Genomic DNA, 14,792 nt, shown 5'->3' with positions numbered 1-14,792 from the left:
ACCACATCACCACTCAGCACCACCACATCACCACTCGGCACCACCACATTATTACTCAGCACCACCACATTATCACTCAGCACCACCACATTATCACTCAGCACCACTCAGCACCACCACAGCACCACTCTGCACCGCCACAGCACCACTCTGCACCGCCACAGCACCACTCTGCACCGCCACAGCACCACTCTGCACCGCCACAGCACCACTCTGCACCGCCACAGCACCACTCTGCACCGCCACAGCACCACTCTGCACCGCCACAGCACCACTCTGCACCGCCACAGCACCACTCTGCACCGCCACAGCACCACTCTGCACCGCCACAGCACCACTCTGCACCACCACAGCACCACTCTGCACCACCACAGCACCACTCTGCACCACCACAGCACCACTCTGCACCACCACAGCACCACTCTGCACCACCACAGCACCACTCTGCACCACCACAGCACCACTCTGCACCACCACAGCACCACTCTGCACCACCACAGCACCACTCTGCACCACCACAGCACCACTCTGCACCACCACAGCACCACTCTGCACCACCACAGCACCACACTGCACCAGCACAGCACCACTCTGCACCAGCACAGCACCACTCTGCACCAGCACAGCACCACTCTGCACCAGCACAGCACCACTCTGCACCAGCACAGCACCACTCTGCACCAGCACAGCACCACTCAGCATCACCACAGCATCACTCAGGGGCACCACAACATCACTATGCGCTACAACAGCATCACTGAACGCCACAGCATCACTTGTCCCCAAAACAACATCACTCAGCGCCACCACAGCATCAATCTGTGCAACAATTCAATAACAACTGGTTCAAATATTTACTGTCAATGTTTCAAGCTTTATTACAAATGTCATAAAAAGATTTTAAATGTTTTCACTTCTGTTCTTGTTAAAACATTGTGATTTGTCAGATCAATACATGTAAGACAGGGGAAAACTAAACATGTACCTTTACTAATGCTATAGATGTAACATTTGATAACTTTATAACTATTGGCATTTCTAATAACAAAATTAATACTTTTATATTTTGAAAAACAAACAATAATTAAAAAATATTTACATTTTACACACCTAAAGCTCAAACTTTTCTATTGCGAGACCTATTGCATTGCAAACGCTTGTTGTGAAAATTGCTGCTCCTGGATCTTTTAAGATCGCAAATTTCGTGTAGATTTTTGGTTGGTAGGAGTATGAGGTTTTCCTAGCTGGCTCTCCTTTAAATGATTTGCTTGGTTTTGTTGGATTGTTTGGGCCCATTATAATTTCTGGGTTGTTATCTTTAGTGGCATCCGAGCCAGTGAACCAAAGGCAGTCCGTGTCGTCAAAGATTTCTTTGGCGATATTGGTATTATTGGGGTTTTCCTTTTCCTTGATGGTTGTTATTTTGCAGGGGTCTTTGTCTGTAGGTGGTAGGGAGGCTCCAGCATCTTTTATGGCCCCCTTTTTCCGTTTTGATACTGGTTTTGTGATGGACCTTCTCACGTTTCCTGACCTCATAGCTGGCCGGGTAGCAGTTGAGTTAGGTAGCTGGTAGCTGGTAGCTAATAGTTGATTTCGACTCACGGAGCCTCGCGGCTGGGGTCAGTGAGGGACGATGAGGACCGGCAGAGCCAACACCAAGCCGGGCGGGGAAGGACAGCAACTGCCGCCTAGCAACTGTCTCACCTCTGCCTTTCAGTCCTTCAGTCCCTCAGCTTACTCCTCTCCGCGGTGTCTCCGGAACTGCACCGGTCGGCCGCAGATGCCGCACTGCTCCGCTCCGGACTCCCAGCTCCCCCGGCTCACCCCCGCACAAGCCTCTAGGGCTGCTGGAACTGCTAGGGCCGCGGCTCCTTGTTCCCTGCGGTTGTAGCTTGGCTGAGCTCGTGTCTCGAGATACCGCGATGTGGGGGAAAGCGGGGCTGCGGGCCTCTCGATTCCCCCTTGGTCGCGCCGCTAGCTCCCCATCTGCTTACTCCTCTGGCGGCTCCCCACGCAGGTGACAGGGCCGCCGACCTCCGGGTGCACCAGGAGCCGTAGGTGCTATAGGCTGTGTGCAGTGTGTGGTGTTCCGCGTGCCGTGTGACGGGAGCCGGGGTCGTGTACTAGCCACCGGTGCAACACACTTTCTCTGGGCTCTCTCTCAGGGCTCGGGGCTCGGGGCTTGGGGCTCAGACTCTCTGCCTCTGCCTTGACTCCAGCCAGGATTCACCCGCCAGCCCACCTGCCAGCTCCTCGTTCTGTGCACCGCCGGTCTCACCGACTTACCGACTCTACAGACTCGATGCTCTGTGCATCAGGAGGGAGCCAGACAGGAGTCCGAGCCAACCGGCCCGGCTTGCCGCTCCGCAGCTCACCGGCGGTTTCCCCCTGCTGCTGCTGCTGCGGCCGTGTTGTTATCCCAGCGCTCGGCTCAGCGCTCACAACCGCACGCAACCTGCAGCCTGCTCTCCTCCTCGTAATCGGCAGTCGGCTTGGTTGACTGGTCAAGGTCAGGCAGTCTGGAAGTGAGCACTCTTTACTGGGCTACAGTCTTCTAACTCCCAATGCCAACCCCTCTGAGTAGTGTGTGATGGACCTGTAGGTATTTAAAAAAGAAAAATTAAGAAAAATTAAGAAACTTGTAGATCGAACTTCTCCTGTAGGTCATGAAAGGATTTCATACCCTCCCTCCTCATTCAGAGGGTCGAGGTTCCTATGAGATCCGAGGGTTTCATCCTAGTCAGCTTACGTAGCTCTCGCAATTGACTACCCAACGACAAAAGGACCCCCTGACATTGCTAGCCTTTTCAACCTACATAAGTTGTTTCTTTGTCCCAGACCTCAAGAGAGGCGTTGTTCGCCTTTGTTAGTCCTAGCAGAGGGGACTTCAAGCGTCCTCCATAATTCTACTGTATGTGGGGGTTTCCTTACCATCAAAAATCTCTCCATCCATGTTGATGGGTCATTTCTTGTTGCAAGGCTCCATTGATTTACCGCCTGTAGCTTAGCAGTCCAGTAGTTTGTTCTGAGGTTAGGTAGTGGAATGCCACAGTTATACACCGATCTGTATAGGGTACGGAACGCAATGCAGAGGGGCACCACCATCCCACAGAAGGGATCGCATGGCCACCTCCACCCTGTTGAAGAAATTCTCTGGCACTGGCCAGGGGGAATTTTGTAGTACCTATAAAAATGTAGGCAATGTGATCATTTTAAAGAGGATGTCAATGCCCGTGATCGAAAGAGGCAAGACCTCTCCAGCGGTCAGCATCCTCTCGAAACCTCCAGTAGACCACCTCCAGGTTCTGCTCCAGAAACTGTTCAGGGCATTGTGCAATTTCGATACCCAGGTATTGGAAACCCTCTGTCGAGACCACTACTTCCAGGATGGGGTGACTGTGGTAGAGGCCCAACTTCCCATTTTTAACACAATAGATTTGTCCTAGTTAATTTTGTAGCTCGCGTAGCGTTCAAAGGCACGGAATACGAACAAAACTACTGGAAGGGATGTTATCGGCTCTTCCAGGCGCCACCGTATATTGTCTGCGTAGATAGACACCCCTTTATTGCCTTCTGAAACAACCTTGTAAGCTAGAGGCCCAGTAGTTGGAGGAAGGCTTTGTTTCCTTGTCCCAGTTGGTTTGGGAGATCCCATGTAAGCAGAGGGCTTAAATGTGGTCTAAGCTGAGGCATGGTGGCATACAACTGGGTATGTGTTTTGGTTTAAAATATGTAGTGTACTTTTAACTCTTGTTTGAGTAATTGTTGTTCTGGTCCTTTCTGCTCATCTAAAATAGGAGCCAGGCATTCTGCAATTAAGATACTGTTACAAATGTTAGTGATCTAATCTAAAACGTACTTTGTCGAAAACACGCAGTGGCATTACTAAAGAAATGCAGCTATTATTTGTAAACTGCAATATGTTTTTTCTTTCTAAAAGCTAAAAGATTTGCAGCAGCAGAAACAAGAACAACTGAAAAGGCAGCAAATGGAGCAGCTGCAAAGACTTATGGAAGAACACAAAAAACTCCTTACGATGGTTTCTGCACAGCAAACACTCCCAGGTAGGAGGATAAAACACATTTACATTATTTTATCTGAACGAGTCAGAAGGAATCTGTACATGAAATGGCAATGCTATCTGTTCAATGTTTAGAAAAGCACAACTCGATATTTTCTTTTGTGCTTAATGTTGAATAAGTATCTGAGGCACTAGTGTTGCACGTTCGCTTTGGGGGCATACAGAATTTGAGTTGTGCTGTCATACTTTTCAGCCTGGAACATGTGAAGCCATGGAGCAATTACACATTGATGCATGTGGTACTCTGCCACCAAGAATCTTCACTGTACTCTATATCCTTGGTCATAACTACTATTTCAGAGTAGTTTAATCAATGTGTTTCTTCCAGTACTAGACCCTATGTCAATTAAAACTAAATAGGGTAATTGTGAGGGTGACGGTGGGGGAGGGGTGGTTGGTGGGTTAAGGGACTGTTGGTGGGTTAAGGGACTGTTGGATTCATACTGACGTGTAGCACAAATCCTCATTCCACAAAACGTCAGTTGGATGCACTATTAATATTTCCATTTCCTTACAGTAGCTAGGAAAGGTATGTATCATGATTTAAAAATGCAACCTTTAATTTATACATTTATCACTTATGGTTCGTGTTCAGATCTCTTGTGCACGCTAGTTGTATGCATTCTCTTGTTATACTATGCTCTAGATTGTATACAGCGCTCATTCATCAAAAGATTTTGGGCGCAAAATGATGAAAGTTGAAAAACAATATGAGATAAGTAAGATTGGGGTAATATTTGTTGAAAAAGTCATGTATAATAATATGAACTTAGAAACAGGGTGGGATACTTTGAGTCTGAGTGCTCCAGGAAGGGTGTTACTGAGTTTAGAGACGCAGAAGGCACATTCTTGGAGTAAATTACAGAGTGGCATCAGATGAGAAAAGATTTCTTTGGGCAGTATTTTCGAAGATGTAATTTAATAAATACAGGGGCCCTGACATTATAAATGTCATTATGAGCCAAGCACAGCGATCTGAAGAAAATCTACTGTTTGGCCAGTGTAGGTAAACGAGAGGAATGGCATGGTCAAATGGGGGAATTTATGTTAAAATTGCATGGCAATAAGTGATACCTCAAAGAGTAGACACATTTGCTTTGTATTCCTACTTCTTTGCCCTTAATCCTTATTTAACATGTGGTAAAACTCTTTATACCTCAGGTTTCTGGCATTTCCTTTACACAATGGATTATAAAGGCGTAGATTATTTTGTTGGCTGCTTATTTCTTAGAATGGGATAACTTGCCTGTAGTTAGATTTAAAACTTGACCACGCGTTTAAAGTAAAACCTAGGAATCCTAATGCTCCTGCAATACAAGACAGTACACAAATAAAGGTGTAGGGTCCTGCAACTGACCAACCTGGACCTCAATAATTGAGAAACAGAACAAAAATGGCTGATCAGGGTAATTGGAAACACAGTATACAACCACACAACCAATGAGTTTCGTGCAGCCAAGGGTATAGATATTCCCAACAACTTAAGTATTTTTTGAAAAAACTTTTGTATTACTCCATAGAAAATGGCATCAAATAGACACTCCGTCACAACAGTTAGTGCAAAAACACTGAAGAATATATACAAATATATACAACAAATATATATACATCACATTGAAGGCAACATATACATGAAAAAATGATGAATAACAATATAATACAATTTTTGTGATGACACCAATTATAGTATACAATGTGAATTCAAAAGCACACGTTTGCAAATTGAACACTTTTTCTACAATTCATTAAAGAAATAAACCAGTCCTTTGGTAACAAAACATGTGAACAGGGCGGACACTGAGGTGGAATGGCCTGCCTGTCACACAACACCTGTGAATAGTAATTTTATAAGGAATTGCAGGTAGGGCCCACGGAAGTGGTATGAATTTATCCCTAGCTGCACCCTCCGTTCTTGACACAGGCTGGGGGTCAACGCGTTTCGAACCTTGTTTATTCTAGGTTCTCCTCAGGACGAGGACTGGGTAAGGGATTACCTGAAAGGAAATATGGGGAAGGTGTCAGCAGTTATATAAAGTGTATATATCTGACAAAATAATGCTCTGACTAGCTACCCCTGAGTAAGATTACCTTCTCAGCCAACACGTTGACTGCGTGGAGAGAAGGGGGAACACCGGAATGAATCTGAAAGAACAGAAGGAGGCTTTCAGTACAAGCGTTTCATAAGGTTTATCACTCACGGATTAAGCAGATTGGCAGGTGCCTCGGTATATTGAAATGTCAAAATACCTGAGTATGGTGTCAAAGGTGCCGCAGTCTGGGGCACCAAGGGCGAGCTGTATTTATCATCGTGGACTCACATCCTCCCTTAATGGTGTATTATTCAGACGGAGAGGGCTGGGGATTGAAAAAAATATATATATATAGAGTTGAAGAGTTCAAACTCTGGAGCGCAAAAGGTCGTGCTTCACTAGTCAGGCAAGCTTTGAAATGAATAGTGAAAGCGTTTCCTACCTGCACACGTAGTGCGCTGTTCAAGGGAAACGGCCCACAATGTATTTTCAGGCTTGCGAGGCGGAATCAATCTCTCGCTGTCTACTGTAAACAAGCAAAGTCGGTCAGACGGATGGTATAAGGCACTCGTTGTTCCGCATTTCGAGCAAGCGTCAAAGACGGCTTGAATTAACTTACTTCAAGCCTTGCTTGGATGAGTCCACGATGTTCGTCTGCCGGTAGGGTCAGTGAAGCGGCGCCGCCCTGCTGCAGATTACTTAAAGGCACAGCAGCATACGCGAGTATGGAATACTACCAAGGATCATGGTCCTTGTAGTCCGTGGTTGGGGTGCAAATCTACAAGGTGAGACGTGTGGGCAGCCAAATGTCATATAAATATTGGAATGACTTGGGTCATTTTGGTATGATGTTGTTAACCCACCAACGATTAATTAACCGTTTGAAAGAATGCATAGTGCATCCACAACACAACAGAATGAAAAACCATCTTCAACAAAATACCTTTTTTGTGCGTCAATTCCCTAATTTGACATGACATACACATTTAGAAATGTCAAACCAAAAATGGATGTAAGCCCCTGTACACTATGAAACTTTGTAAATCTACAAGCGAATATTGCTGTGCCGTTCTGGCCCCATGATCATTTCGGTATAAAGGAGTGAAACCTAGGAATAACAGCCAAACATATGGAAGCCTTGGTGCAAATATGGAAAGAGAATCAAATTACAAACAAACACTGCAGCCACACTATCACAGCTCAATATAGGTTCATTGCGGTTACGCATGCAGAACAGGAGCAATTGAGGGAGAATTTAAGGTCACAGATTAGAAAGTTCGGACATTTCATTTAATCCTGTGTTGGAAGTGTCAAATTTTAGGATGAGATACGCTTCTTTTTGTGACAGACGTACATCTGGGTCACCACTGCCTCCTCGGATCACTGCCAGAACGGTCCATCGAATGTCATTCACTGTGTGTTTCTGTTGAAGGAAATGGGCCACCAAGGGTGCCGTAAGAATCTTGTTATTTATACGGGACCTGTGTTGTATAATTCTCTGGCGCACCTCCTGCGTGGTCTTGCCAATATATAGCTTTTTGCAGGGACACTGGATTGCATACACTGTATACTTGGTCTTGCAGTTGGTGTGTTCCTCGTGGCGCCAGAATTTGTTCCCGTCGGTGAACAGTGATCCTTCCATTGTGATATGGCAGACAGTACACGTGCCGCATTTGCGATGTCCCTTAACTGGTGTTGACCCGAAGATGGTACTCTGGGTGTCTTTTTTTGTAGGTGGCCTGGTGGACGTAATCATCTGACCTATACTCCGGTTCTTCTTTAGGGCAAAGAGTGGAGTGCCAGCATCCGGTAAGATTTCCTCAACCAAGTGCCAACTCTTTCTGATGATTTTTTGTAATTCGCTGGTATGGGGTCCAAAGGTAGAGACGCACACCATCCTCTGAGTGGTGGTTTTCGATCTTTTTTCTAGGAGATGTTCCCTCGGAGTCCATCTTGCTCTCTTCATCGAGTGTTTTAGCAACTTGCGAGGGTAACCTCTGTCCTGTAACTTGGCCGTGAGCGCTTGTCCATGGAGCTCGAATTGTTGTACTGAGGAGCAATTCCTCCTTACCCGAAGGTATTGCCCATACGGGAGATTATCCCGAAGGCTCCTCGGGTGGTAGCTCCTGTAGTGGAGGGCGTTGTTCTTGTCCGTTTTCTTTTGATACAATGAGCACATCAGTTCTTCATTTCTAACTGTGATCTCCACATCTAAGAAGGGCAAGGACTTGGTACTGTGGCTCAGACTAAATTTGATATCCGGGCTCCTGTTATTCAACCATGTGTGAAACTCCTCCAGGAGCGCTTGAGAACCATTCCAGATGCACCAGACGTCATCTATAAATCTGAGCCATTGCTCAATATGATCGATGTAGGGATTGTCATTGTACACAAATTTCTCCTCATATTGGCCCATATACAGAATGGCCATTTCAGGAGCGAATGGACAGCCCATGGCAGAGCCCTTCACCTGTAGGAACATCTCTTCCTCAAACGTGAAAAAGTTCTTTTTGAGAGCTAGTGTGGCAAAAGAGACAATCAATTCAGTGGGGACTCTGTGGGGACGGGGTCTGCTTTCCAGATAGAGTTCAATAACATCTAAACCATCTTGTTGGGGTATCTGTGTATAAAGCGAACAGACGTCCATGGTCACCAGTAATTGGGAAGATGGGTCAAATTTCCGTCCCTCCAACACAGAGTCGCACCCTAATATTCCAGACTCCCTGGCCTCATTGACAAGTTTGGAATATTAGGACCCAAAGAATCTGAATATCTTGTAAAAAAACACCCCAGAACTCCCCACTTGTATTTTCTGCCGAAAGTACACAAGGACCCGAAAACCCCTCCAGGACGCCCCATCGTATCTGGGTGCGACTCTGTGTTGGAGCCCATTGCACAATTTGTTGACATTTTCTTGAAACCCTTGGTGGTCCAAGTTCCATCATATCTCAGGGATACCATGGACTTCATTAACAAGGTGGAGGGACGGAAATTTGACCCATCTTCCCAATTACTGGTGACCATGGACGTCTGTTCGCTTTATACCCCCAGCCTGTGTCAAGAACGGAGGGTGCAGCTAGGGATAAATTCATACCACTTCCGTGGGCCCTACCTGCAATTCCTTATAAAATTACTATTCACAGGTGTTGTGTGACAGGCAGGCCATTCCACCTCAGTGTCCGCCCTGTTCACATGTTTTGTTACCAAAGGACTGGTTTATTTCTTTAATGAATTGTAGAAAAAGTGTTCAATTTGCAAAAGTGTGCTTTTGAATTCACATTGTATACTATAATTGGTGTCATCACAAAAATTGTATTATATTGTTATTCATCATTTTTTCATGTATATGTTGCCTTCAATGTGATGTATATATATTTGTTGTATATATTCTTCAGTGTTTTTGCACTAACTGTTGTGACGGAGTGTCTATTTGATGCCATTTTCTATGGAGTAATACAAAAGTTTTTTCAAAAAATACTTAAGTTGTTGGGAATATCTATACCCTTGGCTGCACGAAACTCATTGGTTGTGTGGTTGTATACTGTGTTTCCAATTACCCTGATCAGCCATTTTTGTCCTGCAATACAAGAGGCAGGAGGCTCCCTATGCCATAGACTGCTAAGTGTGGAGTAGGCATACCGAAGGGGCCTTACGCCTAGTAGTTCTGGCTGTAGTGGTGGTAGATTCTGATGACGCTTGTATATTTTTCAAGTTCTCTTACGCACTGGAAATAAATATTGGTATTTAAAATTGGCAAACCTCACCCATACATTAGTACAGTGGTGCTGTACAGAAGCATTTCTTCATTAGGAGAATAACTGAAGAAGTTAAGGGATGCATAGCCCCTCGTACAGATTTTAGAAAGTATTTTGTAATCCTTTTTAAAATATTAATTCACATCTTTCTGAACAAAAACATGACTCTGTTGGGCCTGTTGCTTGAAAACCGCATACAGAAATTAATGCATTGCACTTTTGTATGTATTACAGGACATGCTTTGTGATCCACTTTTATTTTCTGAACAGATGTGGGAGTTGTGGTGGGATTTGCATCACAAATTTTCAGAGCTTTACCAACATGGAGTTTTGAGCTTATGAAAACTGTAAACTTTGAAGTCTTAAAGTGTTGTTGCTAAGCACATGTCCAATGGGTCACTAATATTTCAATGTAAAAATATTTGGAAGCACTAACTTCAAACTACATTTCCCTGCACATTGCAGGTGCAACTCCTGCAAAATACCAGAACAGATGACTTGCAACTACTTGGCACTAGAGCAAAGCATCAATCATCTATGATATGGGCTTAGGGTGCCGAGGGTTACAGACATTTAATATAGTGTTAATAAATACAAGTGTGACAAAGGCCTGCTACTAGAGGCTATGCACATATTCTGAATGATTTGTGATGTTTAAACACCACAGTTTAATTGTGAACAGCAGTTTGTATTTATATTCTCTATGCAAGGATGCTTCTGACTTCGCTTTATCCCTTTGTTTAAGGAGTTTCTTTATCTTCAGAGCATTTTAACATCCTGTCTGGGCCCTCCTCTAGCACTACGACAGTAAGCCAAACTACACCATGCCAGCCATCACATGCTTATCAGAATCCCCTCCAAGACTGTGTGCAACTCGACAAAAGAAGTTCAGGTTTACCGTCGCCTGATGTTCAACGTGGGCCTCTACAGATAACCGGTGGGGATGGTTGTAGCCTCCCACCCGGAAGCAGATTGGCAAAAGACTCCAGTTGTGAGGAACGCTATTTAGATTCACCTATAAACCTTCAAACGGAATTGGAATTCAAAATGGACCCCAAAAACCAGATGTTTGGTGAGTTTAATATTTAATGGACATTTCAATTTACTCATCTTGAAAAGCACCAAATTAATTACTTCTTGTTTTTATAATTTCTATAGTGGGGTGAATTCTGTGCTGCATGCATCACAATTTTTTAAGAGCTGTTGCTTAAAAAACTATATCTGAAAGAAACAGGTTAGTGTTAGATTCCTTACCTTAGAATATCCCCAGGCGTCAGACTGGATCCGGAAAGTTTTGCGTAGCAGTACCCCTGCGCGTCGGTAGGCGTCGTCTGCGGCTCCGCGTCCGTCGTCGGCGTCGTCGTGATCGCCGGGATGACGTCGTAGAAGTACTTAGACGCCGCCCTCGCGCGCTGACGTCGGTTCTTCTTTTTTCCGCGCCAGCAAACGCAGATCCGGGAAGAGCAGTACTCCTAGTAATTTTTTGACTTAACTTTTTTGATCTCTTTTGGATCTTCTTGAGTCTATTTCGACTCTCGGTGCCGATAGGGATGCCCGGGTTCAAACCCTGCGACGACTGTAGCCGCATGATGTCGGTTACCGACCCCCACCGTGCCTTTACTTCCTCAGGCCGACCACGATGACAAGTCGTGCCCCGACTGCCGGTCCTTGGCGTCGAAGGCTAGGCGGGAGCAGTCCCGTAAGAGCCTCGAGCTCCGGCAGTTGGCACCACGCCGCTTGAGCTCCCGGTCGAGGGACCGGTCGCGGGACCGGTCGCGGGGCCACAGTCATCACAGCTCGGCGAGTCGACACCACTCGTCGGGCTCCAAGTCCTCGGGTAAGTCGAGGCACAAGAAGTCGAAGAAGCGACATCGCTCTTCTGACTCCCCCCGACACGGCCGGGGGTTCGAGCGACATCGTTCACGCGGCTCTGCCGGAGCCGCAGGCGCCGCGTCTAGCTCCACACCCGCCGGTCCCTGGGCTGCACGCGATGCCGGAGGAGATCAGCGCCTCCCTCACAGCCATGAGGTTGCACTTCCCTCCGCCTGAACCCTCCGAGGCACCTTCGGGCCCCGCGGGTCCGTCTGGGAGCCCAAGCGGGCCGGTGGCTCAGTCCCCGGCGCAGTCGGGTGCTTCACCGCCGTCGACGACCCCGGTCCCGACGCCGCAGGGTTCCTCAGAATCCAGGCGTGGATCCGTGACGACGCTGGTCGACCTTACGACCCCTCCGCTGGCGCCGTCACCAAGGGTGTCGCCCCCGGCGCCGTCCCCGGACTTGGTCGTCCCCGATCCCCACCTCGGTCCGGATCCGGCGTCAGACCGGCGCCGTCTTTGACGCCGATCAGTGAGCCCTTCACCGACGACCCAGCTCCATCATTTATTCTTGACTTTCAGGAGATGGATGACGAGGGGATTGGGAGGGGTCTGAGGACCCTCTGGCACTGCAGTGCTAGTTGAGCCAGGACTGGACAAACAAACTGGGGGAGGCCAGTGGCCTGGACACTTCGCCAGACACTGGATTTGTCTCCCCTCCTACCGTGGCTACGGAGGAGGGGGCTGCTTACAGTTACGGCCGTGAGGACTAACCACTGAGGTGCTCAAACCGCAGGCAAGCTCCTCGGAGCCTCTCCTGCCGTTCAACGAAGCCCTCACTATTCTAAGGTAAGGAATCTAACACTAACCACTGTTTCTTACAGATATATCCTTACCGAAGGTAAGTAACTTGTGCATTAAGAATGGAAATTTGAAATAATTAGGTTTTTAGACATTGGGGATGAGCAAGACTGAGAGAAACTAAAAGATAAAGACAGAACACATGTGAAGACCTGAGATTTGCAAACTGCATTGACTTTCAAGTTTGTGCCGCAAGATAAAATCACATTTAGGACCAAATGGCTATTGGCATGGTTGTTTCCTTATGCAAAGTTGGGATAATAAACTCCAGGTGGCCCAAAACACGGCCGCACGGCTGCTACGCAATGTTCCCCGGAAAGCATCCGCACTCCCAGCCTTCGCGACTTGCATTGGCTAGAAATTAAAAATAGAATTAAGTTTAAGGCTTTATGCTATATTTTTAAGATTAAACAGGGCTCTGCCCCCAAATACCTTCAAAGTCTTATTCATGCCTATACTCCTAGCCGTACCCTTAGATCTGCAGGTAAGGGAGACTTTGTCGTTCCTAGATTTAGGCTGGTGAAGATGGGCGGCCGCTCCTTTTCGCATCTGGCCACCAAAATGTGGAACGCCTTGCCTGTGAGGCTGAAGTTGGAAACTGACTTTGTTAAGTTCCGCAAGGGATTAAAAACTTGGCTTTTCCAGCAATAGTTTTTTTTTTTTTCAGCAACATTGATTTTCCGAGCAGCCGTCCTTTTTTCAAGTCTTGTAGTTTTTCTTCTCCAGTCTTTCCCTTGGCGCCGGGAAACCCACTGCGGGTAGCTGTGCGCCTTACAAGTTTAAATAAATAAAAATAAATAAAATAAGTAGCCTGTGTGACATTAATTCGTGCTTTTCTCATATTAGTTTTGTTGTACTGTGGTTATAACATGGAATTTTATCTTTGCACTGTAGTAAATGTAGAAGCATGCTTTTATTAGCACAGCTGTGTTATATATATCAATGGGTCATACTCAAAGAGGGTCTGTTTATAGTGACGTCATCCACTTTGTTTTGCTGTTTGGAATATTCTTTTTCCCCCCTGTATAATTGGCAAATTGGTATACTGAGAATGGCGGGTAGCGCGAGTTATGGTGTGTTGCATACCATGACTGGGAAATTTCTGGATGTTTTCTGGGTTTGCCTTTGCTGAATCACAACTACATTTTCATAATTTTTTCAGTTTTTCCCATTTTATTATGATGCTCTTAATTCGCCTTACGTATACCTAATTGGTCCTGCCCAATGGAGCAGTTGTTGGCCGTAGAGCAGAGTTCTTCTTACTGCTGGGGCTGAATTGGTCTCGGGTGGGGCACTAGGCACTGGCCAAGCATAGTATAATGCTGAGAACAGTGCATTGTTTTAGTGGGGAAAAAAACACAGAGAGGCAGTGAACCACTTTGTAAAGCGTAAAGCGCCATCCCTAACCTTGTTTGTGAGTATTCCCCTTTCCTTCTACCCAAAGTCCCCAATTTCTAATAAAGAATAACACTGTGGAAAATGTTACACTTTAGAAATCCTGGACTGCCAATAGGATGTTGACAATCATTTATTTTTAAAAGGGATAACTAAAAACAACTGCGATGTTTGAACTGTTAAATATGTTTAGAGCAGCTAATGTTATAAAATAATTGTGACAAAGTATGTTTTCATATTGGAGTCCCTGGTGATTTTTCTTTATTTTTTTTCTTGAAGGGGGCACAGTTTTACAAAGTATCAAGACCACAGCTATAGTCCCGGGTTGAAGGCATGGGAGGGAGTAAATTCTAAGGAGATAGATGCAGTGTATCACAAAAAAATACAAATTAATTGAAAAACCTAGAGCTAAGCTGAATTTGTGGTCGGGATTGTTTATAATACCGTAACCTATTGTCAAAAAAGACCTGAAATTCACTTAAAAACTATAGTTAAAAATATGGGGATCTTGGGGGATTCCATATTTTCACTCCATAGGACGTTGAAAGCTATCTGGGGTACTGGGCTGAGAGCTGGGTTCGTAAATTGTGAACAGTAGTGCGGTGTGATGTCGTGTGCCTCACCCATATGGTTAAAAAATACGAAGAAATGTTTGTAAGAAAAGACAGTTAAAGTGAAGGTATGGTTACAAAACCGAACCAGGTGTGGCAAAGCAAATAGGTCTCACCTATGTGAGAGCTATTGCCTTGGCCAATGTCTTTTAGCCATGTTGTTCATAAGCGTGGCTGCTTTTCAACATGGCTTAAAGTTAGTGTAGCATAGAGGTGAGTAGGGTAGGGTAGAGTGGAGTGGAGTGGC

General features: G+C 45.8%; 1 protein-coding gene across 2 annotated transcripts in view; it reads left to right on the top strand.

The window, feature by feature from the left end:
* CPAP (centrosome assembly and centriole elongation protein) overlaps positions 1–14,792 on the top strand; it is a 442,941-nt gene that overhangs the window by 71,169 nt on the left and 356,980 nt on the right. For both annotated transcript variants that reach the window (XM_078657064.1, XM_078657065.1), the window contains exons 3-4: positions 3,941–4,064; positions 10,612–10,938. In XM_078657064.1, coding sequence (XP_078513190.1) covers positions 3,941–4,064; positions 10,612–10,938 — 451 coding nt within the window. The remainder of the gene's footprint in view (positions 1–3,940; positions 4,065–10,611; positions 10,939–14,792) is intronic.

This window comes from Lissotriton helveticus, chromosome 8 (genome assembly GCF_964261635.1).
Source record: "Lissotriton helveticus chromosome 8, aLisHel1.1, whole genome shotgun sequence".
NCBI classification, from domain to species: Eukaryota; Metazoa; Chordata; class Amphibia; order Caudata; family Salamandridae; genus Lissotriton; species Lissotriton helveticus.
This window is presented reverse-complemented; position numbering and strand designations above follow the sequence as displayed.